Below are 19,340 nucleotides of genomic sequence, written 5' to 3'. Positions count from 1 at the left end.
TACAAGTTAGGGTCAGAACAACAGAGGAGAATTACCGTGACTAATGCATGAACCCATTCAATACCCACTGTGTTAATTCAAAGCATCTTAGTTCCCTCCATTCAAAGACTCAGTTAACCTGTGGGTTAGGAGATAATTAAGAAAAAGAGCCTGTCTTTCTATATGATTTTAAAAAGTATGGGAAGCAGGGTGAAGAGATGTTCTTTCCTCAAGTTCAGAAGTCCTGTGAACATTCTAATATTTTCCTGCATACACTAGTAATAACAAGGATAATTTGGTTTCTGTCTTAAGAACATTGATATTCCTCCCAAAACATTCCTCCTGAGGCACCTTCTCCAGAATAAGAGACATTGAGACAAATCAAGGATGAAAAGATGGAAAAATACTCAAGAATGGGAAATGGTAGGCAAGGGAAATATGGGCGTGCTAACAGTTCCCACTTTTCCCTCATTAAGGCAAGGATCATAAACTTATGTAGCTTAGCTAGTGCTCCAGTGAAGAATCTGGGTAAAAATAAGTATTGGTAGCACTTTACTACTACATTTCCAGGCTCCACATATTTACTGTATTTTTCAGTCATAATTTTAATTTTTGAGCATTAGTATTTCACAAGGTGGTTAAAGGGTTAAATTACAACATTTACATGTCCCCTTCCTAAAAGTGCAATATTAATTTATCATTGTAAGTGTTATTAAAAAAAAATCCTGTGCTTTAGGAATTAGTTTTAAAAAGATCAATGTTTTGTACATTAGGTTTGAAAAATTCATTGCTACTTTTGAGAGCCTCACTTCATTTTAACAGGACAAAGTTATGGACAGAATGAATGAAAAAACGTTTGAGGCAGGTATCAGTGAAAAAACATAATATCTGCTTTTTCACTCAGAATTACCAATACATGGCCCTTCAATAACACAATGAGTTGCTTTCAAAGACATGGGGGAGGTTTTGTTGATTTGGATCAATAAATAACTTTCCCCTATTAGAGAGAACAAATATGGAACAAATAACGTAATCAACGAAGAAGGAATACTCTTCACTTTTCCAGAGTTAACTGTTTTTCAAAAAAGGGCGTACATATTGGGCACTAATTCCTTGAAGAAAACTGTGAAGCTCAGCCACCCTCACTGCGGCAGCAAAAGGGTATGTGACCTGTGGAGAGGAGTAATTTTATGGGAACATAGTCTGTAGTTGAGCAGAAGCTATAGAACATAAGCTTTTACTAATTGCTCTTTACATCTGACAAACCAGCTGAAGCAAGGAAGCAATTCGTGACAGAAAAAAAAAATAATTCCCATGAGGAAAGTTAGACTGATGAGTTCAAGGGGTAAAAACTGTCAATACCAACATGGAAGAGAAATAGAAATTACTCAAGCCTATTTACTACACAAAATAGTGACTGTTGTGTACCAGAACGGAATGGTTTGAGGCAGTTATGGGGATTGCATTTGTACTGAGCACAAGGAACAATTTTCTGGAGATTGCAGGGAACGGTGTAAAAAGACTACAAGAGAAAGTTCAGAACAGAGTCTTCCTGAAAATTCAAGGAAATGATTCAGTAAGGGAGTGAATCCAAACAAACAGGGGTTTGATGTAAATGGTAATTAGGTGCCAAGTGGATGCAATTTAAAACAATGCAAGTTCCATGGAAAGGCTAGCTTAGCTATCCATAAACAGAAAAGGGCAGGCAAGGAAAATCTTCCATGGGCTGTTTTGAGGCAAATGGCGATTTTAGCCCTTATTTTGAGCTGAAAGTGGATGGTGCTTGTTGTGTTTGTGTTAAACTCTGGATTCTCAATCTGTGTAAACTAGGTCGGAACACAGACGCAGCACTCACTCTATTATACCTTTTACCCTGCTTTTCATACAACACTTACTACAGAAAAGTAGCAATTAATGAAGTTGGCATTTCCTTCTTTGCATCATTAAACAGTCCAAATTCTGCTCAGCAGTAACAAGTATTTGCACTTGTACAAGATGCTTACCACCAGTCCCCATTCAGCAGGAACTGAGTGTGGGAGCTAGTGCAGAGAATATTTTCTGTTTCGGTAGAACGTAAGGCATTGAGCCATTTGCACGGTAATGATTCAGTGTGCCCATGACACACAGACCACCACTAGTGTAAACCAGTTTGGTGAGCTTGCAGAGGAATTTCCTGCAGCTACTGCTCCGCCGGCTGTTCACTACCCTCTGTGGGAGCCCTACCCTGTTAACAAAAAGTTCGCTCTGAGTAAGTTTTTAAAGTATGCTGAAGTGTTCAACCAGCAGATGACCTAACCTGAGAAAAATCTAATCATTTATTATGATGGCAAGCTTTCAGTAAGAAGAGAAGAAAGAGACCATGAGATGCAACAGATAGGATAAATGCAACATAACAGCAAAATGATGATGATGACCTTACTGACCAGCACCCATAGCCACCGAGCTGTGCTTGGGAATTGCACAGGTACCCTGGCAGAGCTGAGCTCCAGTGCCCGCTGTATATGTGCAGATGTTCACCATCTCCCACAAACCAAAAGGACTGAACAAGAGAAAGCTATTTGAGAGAAAGGGGGGCCTTTGCCTCCTTCTACCTCTTCTGGGTCTTCGCCGCAAGGAAAGGTGAAAACAGAACTAACAGTCAAGAAGACATCACACCAGCAGAGCAGATGAGAGGTGGGATAGTGTGATACCAAGCAGGAGAAAGGGCTGTGCCACAGAGGGCCTTGAAGTGAGAACTAGGAATCAGGAGAGAGCTGCACCTCCTGAGGTCTCTGTTTACCCTGGCACTGGTACAGTTCTGGCTGAAGTGGGCAGTTTGAAGCAGTTACAGACACACTCAGAGCTAGGGCAGCTGTAGCTTGCCTGTAAAGAGCTGTAAAACATTACAAGAAATGTTTTGTGGAGGGAGAGAGTTTTATAAGATGCCAGGGTTTCAGACAAAGAAGTGGCTGAAGCTCTCAAACGGTAATTCTATTGAAGCATTGCCTCAGCGTTTCTAGTATAAGTATTCATTTTAGCACAGTGATATTAGTTTGAGGTTAAAAACAAGACCTCTTTAGCTTTCAGATGCTTGTATTGCCAGTAAAATGTTAGATTTCCACAGGAAACAAACACTTGGTAGAAAACATTTCCTTTAGTCAAAACTCAGGTTCTCTGGCTGAAAAGCATATCTGATGGAAATTTTTCCATCTGTCCAAGCTCCAGGTGTTTGAATTGAGTCCATAAAAGCTAAAATTCTTTGGTGTAGACCACATCTAATGGGACTTGTTTGGAAGCTTTCTGGGGCAAAAGGAGAACAGCTTGAGGGATTTATTTACATGCACGTATAAAAGTAGAACTTGAACCCAATGTATTGTTTGAAGAACGGCAACCTAATGAAGATAGACTCTCCTAGTTCTGCATAGAGAAGACTACCGAAACATATTAGCTCCTCACAGTAAAACAAGTTTTCCACATATTCTTCCATGGTCTTGTGGATATCTGCATTCTTCCATGGAGCTTTTCCATAGATTTTCATCACTGTTCTGTAGAACTACCTCAGAATAGAATTTCTGTGTCTGGAAAACCATGAACATAATGAGCAATATTGTTCTGCGATATCCTGGATTAAAAGCCAGCTGCAGGTTCACCACCTGGCTTGACAGCCTGATGACAAAAATCTGACAGAAAGGCAGAGAGCTGGCTTCCTGGCATGTACGGAGTATGGGTAGATGTGAACATCCCAGTTGCCCTCTGCAGAGGGCAAAGGTGCAACTCTCTCCTTTAAATCCTGACCTTCAAAAGGACTAATTCATGAATTCCTACAAAAATTCAAGTATCCTGCTCAGGCTGGCACCTGAGCTGACTTTTTCCTGTGTCAAAAGAAAGTTAAAATCTAGAGGCTATTAAAGTTAAGAAGAGAGGAATCCTCACTAGAACTGGCCAAAGAATTCCCATCAACATTTTTCGGGTGAAAAATTAGGTTTTCTCAACTGAATAAATAGCCCACCCAGAACAGGTGGGGGGCATCTACCATGATTTATTATCAGAATGACAGGAGAAAAAGTAGAGCAAGGCTGTGGAGGAAAATGCACTGTGCTATCAAACAAGAAAAAAAGCTGTAACAAAAATGGTACGACAGATCAAAATCACAGTTAAATATACTGTTTAGTTAATAGGCTTTGTCTACCCTTCTAAATTCAAGATAAATGATTTGAGGCAACATAATAGCAAGGATACCTCAGAGTCCTGAAATGTAAGTTCTGTAGGACTGAAGGATAGACCATGAAAGGAGCTCTGTCAGCCTGTCTGTCTTGGACATTTGGAGCCTCTTTAGATGAGAGTTAGGAAGTCCCCGAGTGAGGGAATGAGCACAGGAAAGGCTTACCAGAGACCAAGCCCACAAACAGATAAGGTTTGAGGAAGAGACCAGTGTTGCTAAGAACTGAGAAATCATCCTCAGCAAGCAGTAAGTAACTAACCACAGAAAATAGAGGCTGTCTTCAGTGGGGGAGCTCAGTGTTCTAATAATCCAAATGATTCCCTTTAACCAAAACAAGGTTTCTTGATCAAAATTGTCTATGTCCTGGCTGGATAAGCTTATGCACAGGAACCTGTACTGCAATCTCACAGCAAAGCTAATTTCAAGGTAGGATTAGCTGCAGTGCCTCCCAAGGTCAAAGTAAGGGAGAATTTGGTTCTGAACTGATTTGAAGGCAGAACTCCAGAAGGGCTAACAGGGACAGTTCCATCCTTTGTTAGCAAGTAGTTTTCTTAACCATTGCATTTATGTAGAAGTCATGTTTGAGAGTTCTAGCTAGCACATATGTTCCTCAAAGTAACTGCAACTCTCGCTTCTTTCTCAAAAAAGTTACAAGCCATAAACAGTTCTGCACAGAGGTAATTTCATGTACTGGAGCGGTTCCATACCTCATGCAGTTTTAAAGTTAAACGCTCACATCCCTTACCTGCACAGTAATGCAGAAATGTTACATACGTTTTGGATTTAACACTTGAGGTTTTGCAGGAAGAACAATTTTCTTATGTCATTATTTTTGTCTATTGAAATCATCACCTATGATGTATTTCACACTAAAAGAAATATTTTAAGTGGGAACAAGTGGTTCATGTGCAAATATTCTCCAAAGTCCAAACAAAATCAACAGATTTCACTCAGAGAAACTCCCTTTTGACTTTAGACCAATATATACAATTTTAAGCCAAGTGGGTTATTTTTAGAAGTTCTGAACAACTGAAAATAGGGAAATCTATTTTAGTTACCTTCTCATCCTTAAATTGTCTGTGAAGGCCACCAGTGCTAGTTCATAATTTTAACACAGTAAAAATGTGTGTTTCATAACCATATAATCAAGTGTAACACAGAATATGTGGGATGATTATATTCAAAAGCTTCATTTCACAGCGTGGTTTATAGCATCTGGAAAACATTTTATATTTGAGTGATAGCAACCTTTTCCCCCTCCCATTTCAACATCTCCCTTCCATTTCAAGGATCTTGTAGTAACAAATTCCCATTGCTCTTTTTCATTTTCTGCTTTGCCTTCACACATACAATTCCTTTCTCCCACTTTTCTCCTAATGAAAGTGATCCCATAGTAAATAGTGGTTTGAAAATGATGCGTTCTTTCTGCAGAAAGTGAGTCACCAGCCTGCTTTTCAGTTGGCTGAACTGACCCACTTTCCAGGCTCGCACATGTTGGACTTTGCGATGCCCCAAGCAAGGCTAAGCCAAGGAACAGGGGAGCACCATGCCAGCGCACTGGTGCCACTCAACACACAGCTTCTCAAAAGGCTCCTTGACCAGGTGGCAGGGAACAGAGGCACAGAGGTGGCAGCCACCCCTCTGGCCTGTTGCCCAGCTGACATTTAGTCCACCAGGATCTTCTGCCTGAGAAAAAGCGCTGTCCTCCGCTTCTCACAGCGGCACACCCTGCAGTACACCATGCTACACGCCACAGCCACCAGTGGGCTCCTCCTGGGACACCTAGAGATGGTTAAGGATGGGTTGACCCATGCTCAGCATCCTTCCTACAGCTGGTCTTGAAGAGTGAGCCCCGCAGCCAGGGGTTTCTCACTGCAGAGAAAGAGATTAGGTCTCTCCTGTGTCAGTGGTCCACGGAAGGAAGGGAGTCTTTCTTGTACCTCATTTGTAGCACATTCAGAGGGAGACGCCTCCTAATGAATATGATACTTAACTGTTTCTGAATGGGTTTCCTCCTTTTCCTCCCAGCATATAGGCATTCCCCTGGAGGAATCATTGTTTTGATGCTGAAAAACAAAAGGAATAGGTTTCTTAGTTTAGAGGGTTCTGTGTGTCATACAGCTGCTCAAGATGACAGCACCAAGAAAGTTCAACTGAAGAAAACGTTCTTGGAGTGTCACATTCAACAACACTAAAAAGCACGGTGGCATTAGTTAATATAGAAGCTGAAAGCTTACTCTAATTTCCTACCTTAATATTATTAGTATATTGATGTTTATATTCAATTTTCATTTTTTCAAATTAAGCCTACTATACAATACACGGTATAAAAATGGGTATAAAATACATCCTGTTTGCTGGAATCCAAAATACTTTTTTCCTTGTATATTCACTTTTAAATTCAGCTAAGCAAATAAGAATGAATAATACTACCCATCATCTTCTGTAGGGAGGATTTCACAGCTTTAATACACAGGAATATTGTCTTCCATTACTGACACTGTGATAAGTAGGATGCAATTATTTAAATCTGCATTTTTCCAGGTCCTCAAATCCCAATTTTCAAAGGCTGAAGGGTATAACTGCTGGCAACTCACACAGTATTGTGGCTAGCACTAGGACCTAATGCAGGTGACAATTTTCAGACAAAATTTCACCTTATTATTGCTCTATTTAAGCAAGTTAGCCTTAGAGACGTTGCAAGCTCTGAAACAAGTCTTTGCATTCGGCCTGTTTAAATTTTCTGGAGACTAGCTGAATATTGAAGTCTCTTGCTTTTCTGTCTAAAAGAGTATTTTAGTCCTGCTGTGTGCTGTTGAGTGGTGGGTGCACCCTGCCCAAGAGGTTACTCTATCTTAAGAGTATTCGCTGCTTTGTGCAAGATCGTAAAATTAAGGGAAACTTCTATGTCACTGAATCAAATCCCATGCTACTAAAGACATACATCATCTAATACAAATCATAAACTTGGTGAACTTGATTTAAAAACTTTAGAGGAGCTTTGCTTTTCATTGAAAGACAGATTTCTGATAACTAGAAACCTTTTACTTTCCAGCTTAAAATTGTTCATGGTCATTTTATGCTCATTTGTTCTTCTGCCAACATTGTCTTTTAGTTTAAATAGCTCTTCCTCCTCCATTGTGTTTACTCATTGGCATATTTTTAAATAGCTGTCATATCTTCGGTCAGCCTTCATTTTTCTATTCTAGGACAACCCAAACTCTTTTATTCCCTTCTCATGTTACAAACTCTATTCTTCCTCTCACCTTAAGAACCTTTATTTTCTCACGTCAGTCAATCTGTCTAAAGCATGGATAAACATAGTAATGCACAGCATACCAAGTAAAATCTAAAAGTATTTCATACGTGCAGATATATATACATATTTATTGAAAAGACTAATTCTTTATGGGAATTATTTCACTTGATTCTTGTTTGACTGAATTTTCCTTTTTCATAACTGTTACCAAATTCACAATTCACAGTCATCCTGTGGTCACCTAATACACAGTTCTCTGTTTTCATGTATAACTTCCAATGCACAGTTTATGGAGGAAATTAACTTTTTAGTGCCAAAGTGCCTAACCATCTCATTCATACAGTTAATCTCCAGTTCATTTTTGTTACGTGAGAATTGTATCCTCTTCTCTATTGATGGCACAAGCATCTAAATTTATCAGTATGCTTCTGGTTTTGCATGAAATTTCTTAGTAAAAATATGATTGTCTCCAAACTGATAGTTGAGGAACTCTGCATGCAGTTTCCTCCCTGATCAGTCATTTTTCTTTCAGCACATGCTGTTGACCCAGTTCCTTCCCCTAACCCTTTTAATTCTTTACTAGTCCTCAGCAGCACAGCAGCCTTCACTAAACTGAGATAGATTAGGTCCACTGTATTTCCCTCATCTGGAAAATCAGTTATCGTATCAATAGAAAGTTATCAGGTTACTTTGTCAAAATCATCTCCATTTTTACTCCATTACACAACTAACCACAGCCATTAATGGTTCCTTCCTTGAGAATTCTTTTAAAAATGATGCATAGTACAGAGAGCAGACAAATAGGTCAGTAGTCGCCTTCTCTCAATTGTAGCTGATAGTGGAAACACCAGTCATTCTCCATTGGTGCAGCGTCAGGTATAAAGTTCTTCCAGAAATAAACAAAACCATTTTTTTCACTATTACTAGGATGATTTCATATGACATCAGATGGGTGAACTGTCTGGCTAAAGTCTATGAGGGATATGACACAGTGCAATAACTACCACTCCAGGTTAAGAAAGTTTGTGTATCCCACAGCCTTCACTTAAAGCCTTCTTGCCACCTTCAAAGACCTTGTCAGGTTAGTCTAGTCTACAAGCTCATTTTTTTGCAACAGTCCGAGAGTTTTTAAGATTTCATCTACCCTGGGTGGGTTTTCTGCTGCAGGGGGAAGCTGAAGTGGTGTGAAGATGATAAAAGAATTGCTGAAGTTTCTTGTGAGACCTTACATTAAAAGGTATTTTCTTTATATTTATGGCGGGTTGATTCTGGCTGGATGCGAGGTGCCCACCAAGCTGCTCTACCATTCCCCCCTCTTTGACTGGACACGGTAGAGAAAATATAATGAAAGGCTTGTGGGTCGAGATGGGAGCAGGAGATCACTCAGCAGCTGCCATCACAGGAAGAACAGACTGGACTTGGGAAAGTCTAAATTATTACCCATCAAATCAGAATAGGATAATGAGAAACAAAACCAAATCTTAAAGACACCTTCCCCCCACTCCTCCCTTCTTCCCAGGCTTAACTTTACCTGTGAATTCTCTACCTCCTCCCCTGCTGTGGCACAGAGGGACAGGGAATGGGGGCTGCAGTCAGTCCATCACACACTGACCCCTCACGCTCTTCCCCTGCTCCAGCACGGGTCCCTCCCACGGGGTGCAGCCCTTCAGGAACAGAGTACTCCACCACAGGAGACCTGTGGGTCCACAGCTCCTACCAGGAGCCTGCTCCAGCACAGGCTTCCCAGCGGTCGCAGCCTCCCTTGGGCATCCCCCTGCTCCCATGTGGGGTCCTCCATGGGCTGCAGTGATATCTGCTCCACCACTAACCCCCACGGGCTGCAGGGGGACAGCCTGCCTCACCAGGGTCTTCACCTGGGGCTGCAGGGGAATCTCTGCTCCTGTGCCTGGAGCATCTCCTCCCCCTTCTGCACTGACCTGGGTGTCTGCAGAGTTGTTTCTCACATACTCTCACTCCTCTCTTGAGTTGCAGTTGCTGCAGCAATTTCCCACCCACCCACCCTTGTTAAATACGTTACCCCAGAGGCACTACCACCTCACCAATGGGGCTCAGCCTTGGCCAGCAGTACATCTGCCTTGGAGCTGCTGACATTGGCTCCCTTGGGCATGGGGGAAGCTTCTAGAAGCTTCTCAGAGAAGCCACCCCTGCAGCCCCTACCCCACCCCCAAAACTTCACCACACAAACCCAATACAATACTGTAATACTTGTGTTCTGAGTCCTTCCCATCCATAATATGAATCCATGACTCATAGTTCATGTTTCAGAACTGTGTCACATGCTAGACTTCCCTTCTCTTGTCTTCATGAGCAAAATTACAAGGAGGAAAAAGACTTGGACAGCATAATTCAACTGAAAACTGGAAGTTAAGAGTTCATTCAATTTCCCAGAAGGACCACTTTGTTTTAAAACTCATTCTGGTTCAATTGATGAATATGTGACAGCAAATAGAAATAAATAAAAAGGCCTCAGTATTCAAACAACTGAAAACCAGGAAATAAACAGAAAACAATACGAGCTAGAATTTATGACGTGTAAAATGCTGGTTGAGAAAGATAAAGGCCCAAAGGAAAATTCACAAGTTGCAGCGCTAAAGAGAAAAGATAGTATGCTTTTTAGAACATTATGAACAAAAGTCTAAAAAATGTGTACAGTGCTTATTAGATAGAGATGGCTGTACATCAGAACTCTGTAAAATTTAAGAGCGTTGAACAGATTTATTTCTATTCTCTGAAAAGAAAGAGAATCATGCACTTGCATCAAGTAAGAATAAACCGTGCACTCTTCAGGCTTTCTACAGGAACTTTCTACAGAATTAGGACAAGGGGTTACCACAGCAACATGGTATGAAGCACTGCCTCAGCAACTGCACACCAGCACCCCAGATCTGCGTGCAGCCAAGAGGTGCTTCTGCTGCTACCGCTAATGCCAATAATGGCATGCAGATAAAATGAGTTTGAGAATGAACGTACAGGTGTAGAGGAATGAAGGCAGTGGGTTGATTAGCATTGTTAATATAGGGTTTGTCTCTCTGTCCACTTCTGATTGCTCTAGAAAATCCATGATCAATCTCCATGTTGTTAACGAGGCTGTAAGAATTTTGTCTCCCCTCAAGGCAGCCTCAAAAAGTACCTTTCCAATGCTTTGCCATTTCTGAATGCTGAAAACCTTTTTCACTGTAACTGGCAAATCATACTTTTACACCATACCAGCAGAATTCTTACTGCCATTTTATCATATTTTACCCCTTTTTTCAGATATATCCATAAGCATTGCAAATACAGAATTTGTCTCCCTGTCCACTTTTAATTGTTCTAGTAAGTCTAAGACTAATCTCCATGTTGTTAGCAATGTTGTTGCAATTTTATCCCCCCTTGAGGCAGCCTCAATAAGTATTTTTCCAGCATTTTGCTATGTCTGAACACTAGAGACATTTTTCAGCATAACTAACACATCATTTACTTTGCACCATCCTAGCAAAGTTTTTATTGCCTTCTTGTTATACTTTATGCTTCTTTTTTCAAATAGATCTATAAGCATTATTAACATAGAATTTTCTTCTTCTGCACCCATATCAATTAGGCCCCATCTACACTAGGCACCAAAAGTTGCCATTTGAGGTAAGATGGACAACAAATATTTCAATACACCCATATTGATTAGTCATCAACAGCTCACCTCTCACAGCATCTGTTATGGGTCACAGGTTCTCCCACTTGTCTCAGCTATGTTGGGCACCAGTTGTTTTAGCACAAACTAATAGGCTACAACAAAGTTTTTACCATCAGTCAGATTCAACTGCCTGGACTATTTCTCCTTCCTCCAAAGGCAAGACCACACTACCCCACCTATCCCCCCAGTCCTCAGAGCTATTTAACCACTTTGCAGGAACGAGCTACAGCTGCACATCATCTATGTCAATCAACCCACTGCCTACGTAGCAAGGCCACAGCTGCATGTTATCAATGCCGATCAACCCACTGCCTTCATTCCTCTACATAGGGGAATAAAGACAAAATCAGAAGAACCATAGCTAATGGTCCTAAAAATATGGTTGAAAATAGCACTTGAAATTGTTGAGCTGCACAGAACCATACCCCAAGAAAGCATTTCTTTTAGAAATTGGAGAAGAGCACACATTCATGGTCCCATCTGGACTGTGCCCTCTTCTGATCATCTGTGAGTTCTGCTTTGCACCGCTGGGGCAGAACAGCCCGTCACCACTGTGGCAGGAGGCTGGGGGCTCCTGCCCCTGCCAGCCCACCAGCCTCACGTGGGAATGGGAAACAGGAAGAAAATGGGGGGGATGGCACTCAGCTGCTCAGAACAGTTGTGCTCTTTCTCTCTGTAACATGAATGAGAGTCCTCACATGCTCTCTCCGTCTTTGAGTGAGGACAAAGATAAACCTAAAAGCAGCAACCTTCCACCCCTCCAGCAGCAGAAGAGGGGGCTTACAAGGCTGAGGAACTGCAGGAGGAGGAGAACTGGGACTGAAAGGAACAGAATTGCTGGGAAAGGGCAGATGTGGACCATGATCATTCACTTTCTTATGTCAGACGCTTTTAATCACTGCTGACATTAAGTCGTAAGGAATCTCTGAACATTGGGGAAATCCAAGCGACTGAAAGACAGCTGCTATATGACAGTCTTCAGAGAAGGGAAACATAATGGTCCAGCTAACCACTGGATGGCAAGACTGACATCCATCCCAAGCAAAATACCAGAAAAGCTGATCAGAAAGATGAATTACATCACTTAGCAGCGTTCTATGGAATATCATGCTCTTTGGAGTGAGACTAGCTCACTGAGAAGTTACCACCTTTAGCTGGAATTCACTTGTATTAGTAATTCATTTAACTTAGCAGCACAACATTCTGATTTTAAAAAGCCACAACGAAATATGGTAGTGCAGAGTTTCTGTAAGTAAAGAACTTGTCAAGTGATGATAAAAAAAAAAGAGTAATTCTAGAAAAATCACTGCTAAATATAAAGGTTTTTATAAAGATCTTGACAGGCAACAAGGTTCAATACAAAGCCATTGGTGATAACATTTGCAAAGTTATAAAAATTTAGAAGACTGGTAAATAATGCTGAAGACAGTGAAATGGAGCAATCTGGAGTGCCCTGTAGGCTGATTCTGTTTATCCACAATGCATTTTAACACAGCCAAATGCAAACACTGGCATCTCAGAATATGGTATGCAAGTCATTGCTACTGAATGGGGACTGCATCCTGAAATGCCAGTGATTCTTGAAAGGAACTAGGGATCAGAGTGAAAAATGAATACAATTCATCCCCTGAGCTCCCAGGAAGGAGCTGCTGCAAAGGCAGCTAATGCAGTTGCTGACCTAAGTGAAGTGATTTTACCTCTGTTTACAGATACGATGAGACTGATGCTTGGAACAGTGTGTACAGTTCCCATGTAAGTGTTTTTCAAATGATAGAAATTGGAAAGGGTGAGGAAAGAAGCTAGAAGAAATACTTGCAGGCTGAAGAAACTGCTTTGCATAGAAAAAAGAATTTGGTGACTTGAGTAAAGCGAAGTACTTTCATGGGGAAGATACGGGTGCTGAATTATTTTCATCTGAAACATAGCAAGCACTTAGTGAAGCTGAAGCCAGATACATCCAAGTAAGAAATAAGGCATTGATCTCTAACATCATGAGCATTTAAACAGTGGGGCAAGCTACAAAGGATTTAATGGATTCTTTGTCTTGAAATGACTGTTAGATGTCTTTCTGTAATGTACACTTCACCCTAACAGAAGTTAGGCTTAAATTAAATAGAAGCAGTTGGGCTGAACACAGACATACTCATAAAAAAAAGTTTGGTAGCTTTGGTAGCTGTAGGAGGTCAAATTATATTATCTGATCATCTCCCCTTTCATTAAATTTTATTAATAATTTCCTTCCCGAATGTGATCACATACCATGCATTCAATGCCAGAACTACCTAAAAGGGCTGTGCAAACCACAGCTTCAAAGCAGTGCAGGATTCGAAGAGGCAGCCTGGGAGTAAGGAAGTTGCGTTCCCGTTCCCATCCCCACCACACCACACAACTGTGGCACAGCTTCAACAGGAAAGCCAGCAGGGGATGGTGCTGGAGTACAGCTTGGCTTTTCACAGGGTTGCCTTTCTACCTTGGGAGGAGCAACTCTGGAAAAAGACTTCCACTCGCAATGGCTAATCATCAAAATCGAAATCTACCTTCCTGCTGTCACTAAATTAATTGTGATTAGCACGTTTCTGCCAAATGCTTTGCCTCTGATGAACGGCCACGTTTTAGAGAAAATATGATAACGGCTTTGGATATATCTTTGCAAACAGCATGCAGTACTCTTTCCAGCTGAAGCAGCCCCACTTCAATAAAAAAAAAACAGAGCAGAGAGTCACAAAAATGATTAAAGCTTGAGAAAACGAGCCCCACAGTAAGAGTCCAGGAGCTCAAACTGTTTGGGTTATCAAGGAGAACAGCAACAGAGAATTTCCTCACAGTAAGTAACTACATGATGTAAGAAACAAACATTTCGTGACAGAGATCAAGCTAATTCTAGCAAGATCCAATTTACAGAATTTGAGGCTAATTAAATTCAAATTACAAATAAATGAGGATATCTATTAAAATAATTTACCTAGGACTATAGAGGCCTCTTCATCACTGAGCCTTTTTTTTAATCAAGATTTTTTTTTTCTGAAGAAAACTATCAGACCTCTGTGGCGCAGAATTTTTCTAAGGATATCTGATGGTCCATGTTTTACATGAGATCAAAACAAGCCCATGGTGGCTCCTTCTGGCCCTATAACTTACTTTTCTGCCTCAATCTTCTCTCCAGTGAAAAAGGAAGAAGGTTAATTCACAAACCCGAAGAGTTGCCAGAAATATTAATTGACTAATAAAAAGGCATATAGCACTTGACTTACAAAGGGTGTTCTGCAAGTACTGGGAATCATATGTTGGGTTCCAGCACAGCTAAGGTTGTCTGACATAGCATATATATATAAACTTTCTTTAGTTTCCTTTAAAGAAAATATGTACAAGTTTTGCTACATTCAGAGCTTCCGAACCAAAAAACAGTTTGCATGTGCTCAGGAGACTTGTGGTGGTCTGACAGTTATCTATAGTTTCTGCCTGAGCTGAGCACACGTCATCCCCTTCATTCCTCCTACAGGCATCTGCACTACACATATGCATCCCCATGCGCTTTACATGCCTCCCCTCAGAGCAGCAAAGGCAGAGCCAGACTTTCCCTCTCGCTGTTCCTCCCCATCCTGGTGTGCTCTCCCTGCTCCAGCCGCTGCGCCCAGAAGCAAAGGACTCCAAACACCAGGCATGGGATGAGGAGTCGGCATGGGAAGGGCTGGGAGGCAGACGAGGCGAGGCAGGGAGGGGACAGAAGCAGGCTGCTTGTGGTCCTGAATCTCAGCATCCCTAAAACCTGCAGACAGACGCTGTGCCTCATAACACTCAGAAAGGGACGACTGCTTTTGAATTATCACTAGGACTTCAAAGTAACCATCAAAAATCCAGGATTTTTGCCAGAAATCGGGTGGCCTGCGCCTCCCAGCTGGAGTCTCCCACCCAGGTCTCCTGCGTGCTCCTTTGCCATCACTGCTTGCGTTCGAGGGAGAAGTGTGAGCAGATGGAGGCAGACCCTGCCCAGCTCACAGAGCTTTGGGGAGGAATCAGGGCTGTGCTGCGGCTGTAGGAATGAGGGCTGCGTGAGTGTAGGAATGAGGGCTGCGTGAGGCACGGCACGCGATTACAGCCCGTGACATCAGAGGCATCAGCCCTCGTTTTCTGGGAGCCTTGGTCTGATTTCCAATGGTGATGAGCTCTCAGCGCTGCAGCTGAAGGTGCTCAGAACTGCTCTCTGAAGGAACGGACACCAAAGGCTGCACCTGCTGGAAAATCACCTTCCGAGTGCCTGGCATTGCATAAATGAGAATACATCTTTCAGATTTATCTCTCCTAATAAGACCATACGTCTCAGCAGTATAATAAAGATTAATTGAAAAAGATTAAATTAAGTGGTTTCAATGTACTTAGATATTAGAGTCACAATTATCACAGAACTGTCTGTGACAAAATTAATAGCACTGTGTTTGCATGGGATTTGAACAGTGCGTAGTATGGAACTGGGACCACAAGGTGAATGAGGACAATAGAAACAAAATACGCAATTTCTCGGTTTAGTATGAGATTAAGTTTAGTGCCTGTCCACATAGCTGAGTAATTCACATTTCATCTTTAACTCCCAGGTTTCCTAATTTGCAAGTGCAAGACTCTGAAACATGGCAGCCCTTTGCTACAGGGTGGATACGCAGCTACACTCTTCAGGAATCTTTAGTAGAACAATAAATTCAATCACTATTCTTCCCTCGCAAATGAGTTCATTTGGGGACTAAATTATCTCATCAGCCCTCCTTTCTTTATTTGTTTATATAAGAAAACCTGAAAATAAGTTCAAGGACACTTTTTTTGAGCCTTGAGGATGTAAATAGCTAACTTCTAAAAAAGTTTAGATGGAGGTGGGGTTTTTTTTAAGTCATGTTTTACAAATTAAGCTGGTTTTAGAACTTTTAACACGTGCACTGTGTCACTTCAGAAAGGATACAGACCATAGCATGTAAAAAAAAACCACAGAAAAAATCAGATTGGCCATAAATCTGGTACAATACTTTATAGTTAGTGGAGTGGCATCTCTATACCAAGCTTGACTGTGGTTCTCTACTGTCTTTGCCACAGATCATCTGAGGACAACACGGGGCTGCCGCAGCAGCAGAACTGTCCTTTCCACCGTAAGGTGTGAGCAGTGATGAAAAGTTTGCTACAGCTGGGGCAGTTAAGGTATTGTCTGACCCATATGGATTACATGATGATTAACAAGACATTAAGTCTCACATCGCAATCTTGCCCTCAGTAGAGATATTAGTGTAGCATGTTTCACCTTTAAATTCTCAGGAACATTACATCTTTGAGATCAATATCCCTGTTATTTTCCTGGTACCAGACTAACAGGTCAAAAGAAGTAACTTCTGGAGAATGAAAAGCAGATGCTGTGAAAGCCTAAATATCATTTCCATAGCAAATTTGAATAAAACCAGTAAGATAGGTCAATGAAATATTTCTGCCATGAATGTGTAGTGTGGCAGGGCCGTAGTTCAGCTGTCTCCAACCTATAGCTAGTTCAGGTTCTGGGAGCAGCTTCATGCTGGCAAGACAGCTCAGTACAAGCTAACAACTTAAGTATATTTATCTAGTGTATATTTAACTTTTCAGATAACTTCTGCCCCAATTTAGCTTTGTGCTGATAGTTTATCAGGTTTGCCTAGTTCACTGACTTGTCTACGCTACTCTGCAGTTGCAAGTGAGGGATAAATACCCTTAGATAAAAGAATAACAATTTGTTTTCACAGGACACACATGGCCTTGCATTGGCTGCGTTTTGGGTTGGTTTATCCTCACCCCACTGTGTGTTGCTCCACTCCCCTGTTCCACCATAAGGTTGTACATGTTCCAGCACCCATCCACCACCACGATGGGGTGAACTAGACATGTCACTCTGAGTCACAGAACTAGCCACAGGTTGCAAATGCAACTATGAACTACAAAGCTACGCTGGTCCTCCAAACGCTCTTCTAAGTTCACTAGCATTCCTGGTGTTACCCTCCCAACCACCTATGTTTTAATACTCTGCTTGTCATTTCATCAGATGCTGGCTGTCTGGGCTTTGGGACTCTCTTTGGAATACTAGATGAATGATCTTCAGTAAGACTATTTATCACCCTACATCCACCAGGACAAACTAGAAGTGTGGTGCAATTTTGGAGCAAACACTAACAATGTGATGAGAAACTCCGAGTTATACAAAGGGAGGCTGCAGATAGATGAGAGGATTCAACAGATGACAGACAAAGAGAGATATACTAGGAACTGTTTTTAGGAGTTTTCTACTGTAAAGCCAAAATGGAACTAATTGAAATAGAATTTTTGTCAGGAAAGGATTGCTTACCCAAATCAGGGAGACTCTTCATGGTAGCCAGTAAGCTGGTGATCGCCTCCTGCAAGTGGGCCAAGACACAGCTCCAAGTTTTTTGAACACACCATAATTGCTCTCTCATTTCCCTGACTCCTCTCTTCTTGTCCATAAAAGGTTTCTTAAAAGGTTTTAGTTGCACTCCAGCGCAGAACAGAAGTCAAAATATGTGACATCTCATACATGTCGTCTATCTAGTTTTTCATGTTTATATATATGATACATATGTCGCATATGTATCATATATTCATATATTTCTGTATCACTAGAGACAGTGTGGAAAGAGAAAGAAGTGGCCATCTCTGGCTCAGAGACATAGTGTGTCCTCAAAGGAGCCTCTGTGACACCAGGAGAACACAGCACAGCGTTTTGCCCAAGAAAAGAGAAAAAAAAAAAAAAAAAAAAGGACTGGATCTAAGGCAAACAAAATGGGGACTGACATCTTTATTATTATAAAACTTCTTATGAAACGTCTGTGTGTGTGTAGGAGTGGGAGAGCAGGGAGAAAAATGCCTTATAAACCTAGATGTAACATCAGCTTGTTGGGAAGATGCAATCCCATTCTTCTGGCTTTGCTCTTCTGTGTTCCTCCTTCTCAGTGATATTCAGTCAGAGAAAAGGAGAAGCAGACGATGAAATGCCAAGACTCCCATAACAGAGGTTCAGCAGAGCTTAGATATATGAAGAACCACAGAAAAAAAGCCAAAAACTTTCAGGACAAAAATAAGGTGTTTTCCTCAAAGCTTGACATGGGAATGCAAAGAAAAATTGAAATGTAACTTGAAATATTTTCTCCTAGAACTGAGCAAGTTATGTTAACTTGATGCCTAAATTGACATTGCTATTATTGTTATCGCTGCAATTCAGTCTTTTAAAATGTTTTTGCTACAAGTGTAAGAAACACTGCAGCATTTGAAAGAAGCAGGTCACAGTTTAGAAAGGCAGACTGAGAGCCAGGCTGGCGTACGAGTTGTCAAGATTTTGCTCAGTTCTTGCAAGTGTTCAGTTTCATGAAGTACATGAAAATCAGAATGAAAACTTAAAAGTTCCTGTTCTTTCAGATAATAGAATCTGAAGACAAAAGTAAAAATAAAACCTGATGTAGCTATTATTTTTGAGATTACAAATGTAGCTAAACAAGTTCTACTGGTTGAAAGGCTGGCTAGTTTTGTCTGCTGTGCTGACAAGGCACTACTCCAGCACCTTGGTTCGGATACGTACTCAAGTATTACTGCAGGTCATTAACTATGGCTGTATTAAGTGTACGATTTCTTCCCCAGGAACACAAATTTCTCCTTTGTAAACAGTATAACATATCTATTCCTATTCTGTTTCAGAGATCTATGGACATATCTACATTTTTGTTTGTTATTTGACAATTTTTGGCACTTTCTATTGCAAATAATTTTACTCTTTTAAAGACACATCTCCAGAGGAAAAAATACATTTAAATACATTTGCAAGTTGTCTGCAGTACAACTCTGTCTTCTGTTTATATCTGTTACTACCCCATACTAATCAATATATAAAAATTTATTCTCATTATTAACCCCAGCAGTAGTATTTCCTATGTACTCCTTAAATTATTCATCATATATTTTTAGATTTTTAAAAACTAATTAAATTAAACTTTCATAAACAAGTAATGACTGCAAGTATTTCACTTTATATAATCAGTGTAAGACGTGGAAGGAAATTTAATCTTTTGCCTTCAAAACTCCCAGAACTTTTTTTAGTCTCTAAGATGAAAAAGCAAATGTTTTATGGGTACATCCTACCACAGTATAATTTGTTATAAAGCATTGCTACCATCCAAAACCACCTGACACTAATGAAGGAGCTA

General features: G+C 40.9%; 1 protein-coding gene across 4 annotated transcripts in view; it reads right to left on the bottom strand.

The window, feature by feature from the left end:
• AHRR (aryl hydrocarbon receptor repressor) overlaps nucleotides 1-19,340 on the bottom strand; it is an 89,595-nt gene that overhangs the window by 64,263 nt on the left and 5,992 nt on the right. For all 4 annotated transcript variants that reach the window (XM_055800541.1, XM_055800538.1, XM_055800537.1 and 1 more), the window contains exon 2: nucleotides 6,175-6,246. In XM_055800541.1, coding sequence (XP_055656516.1) covers nucleotides 6,175-6,236 — 62 coding nt within the window. In that variant the 5' untranslated portion in view covers nucleotides 6,237-6,246. The remainder of the gene's footprint in view (nucleotides 1-6,174; nucleotides 6,247-19,340) is intronic.

The sequence above is a fragment of the Falco peregrinus genome, chromosome 3 (assembly GCF_023634155.1).
Source record: "Falco peregrinus isolate bFalPer1 chromosome 3, bFalPer1.pri, whole genome shotgun sequence".
NCBI classification, from domain to species: Eukaryota; Metazoa; Chordata; class Aves; order Falconiformes; family Falconidae; genus Falco; species Falco peregrinus.
This window is presented reverse-complemented; position numbering and strand designations above follow the sequence as displayed.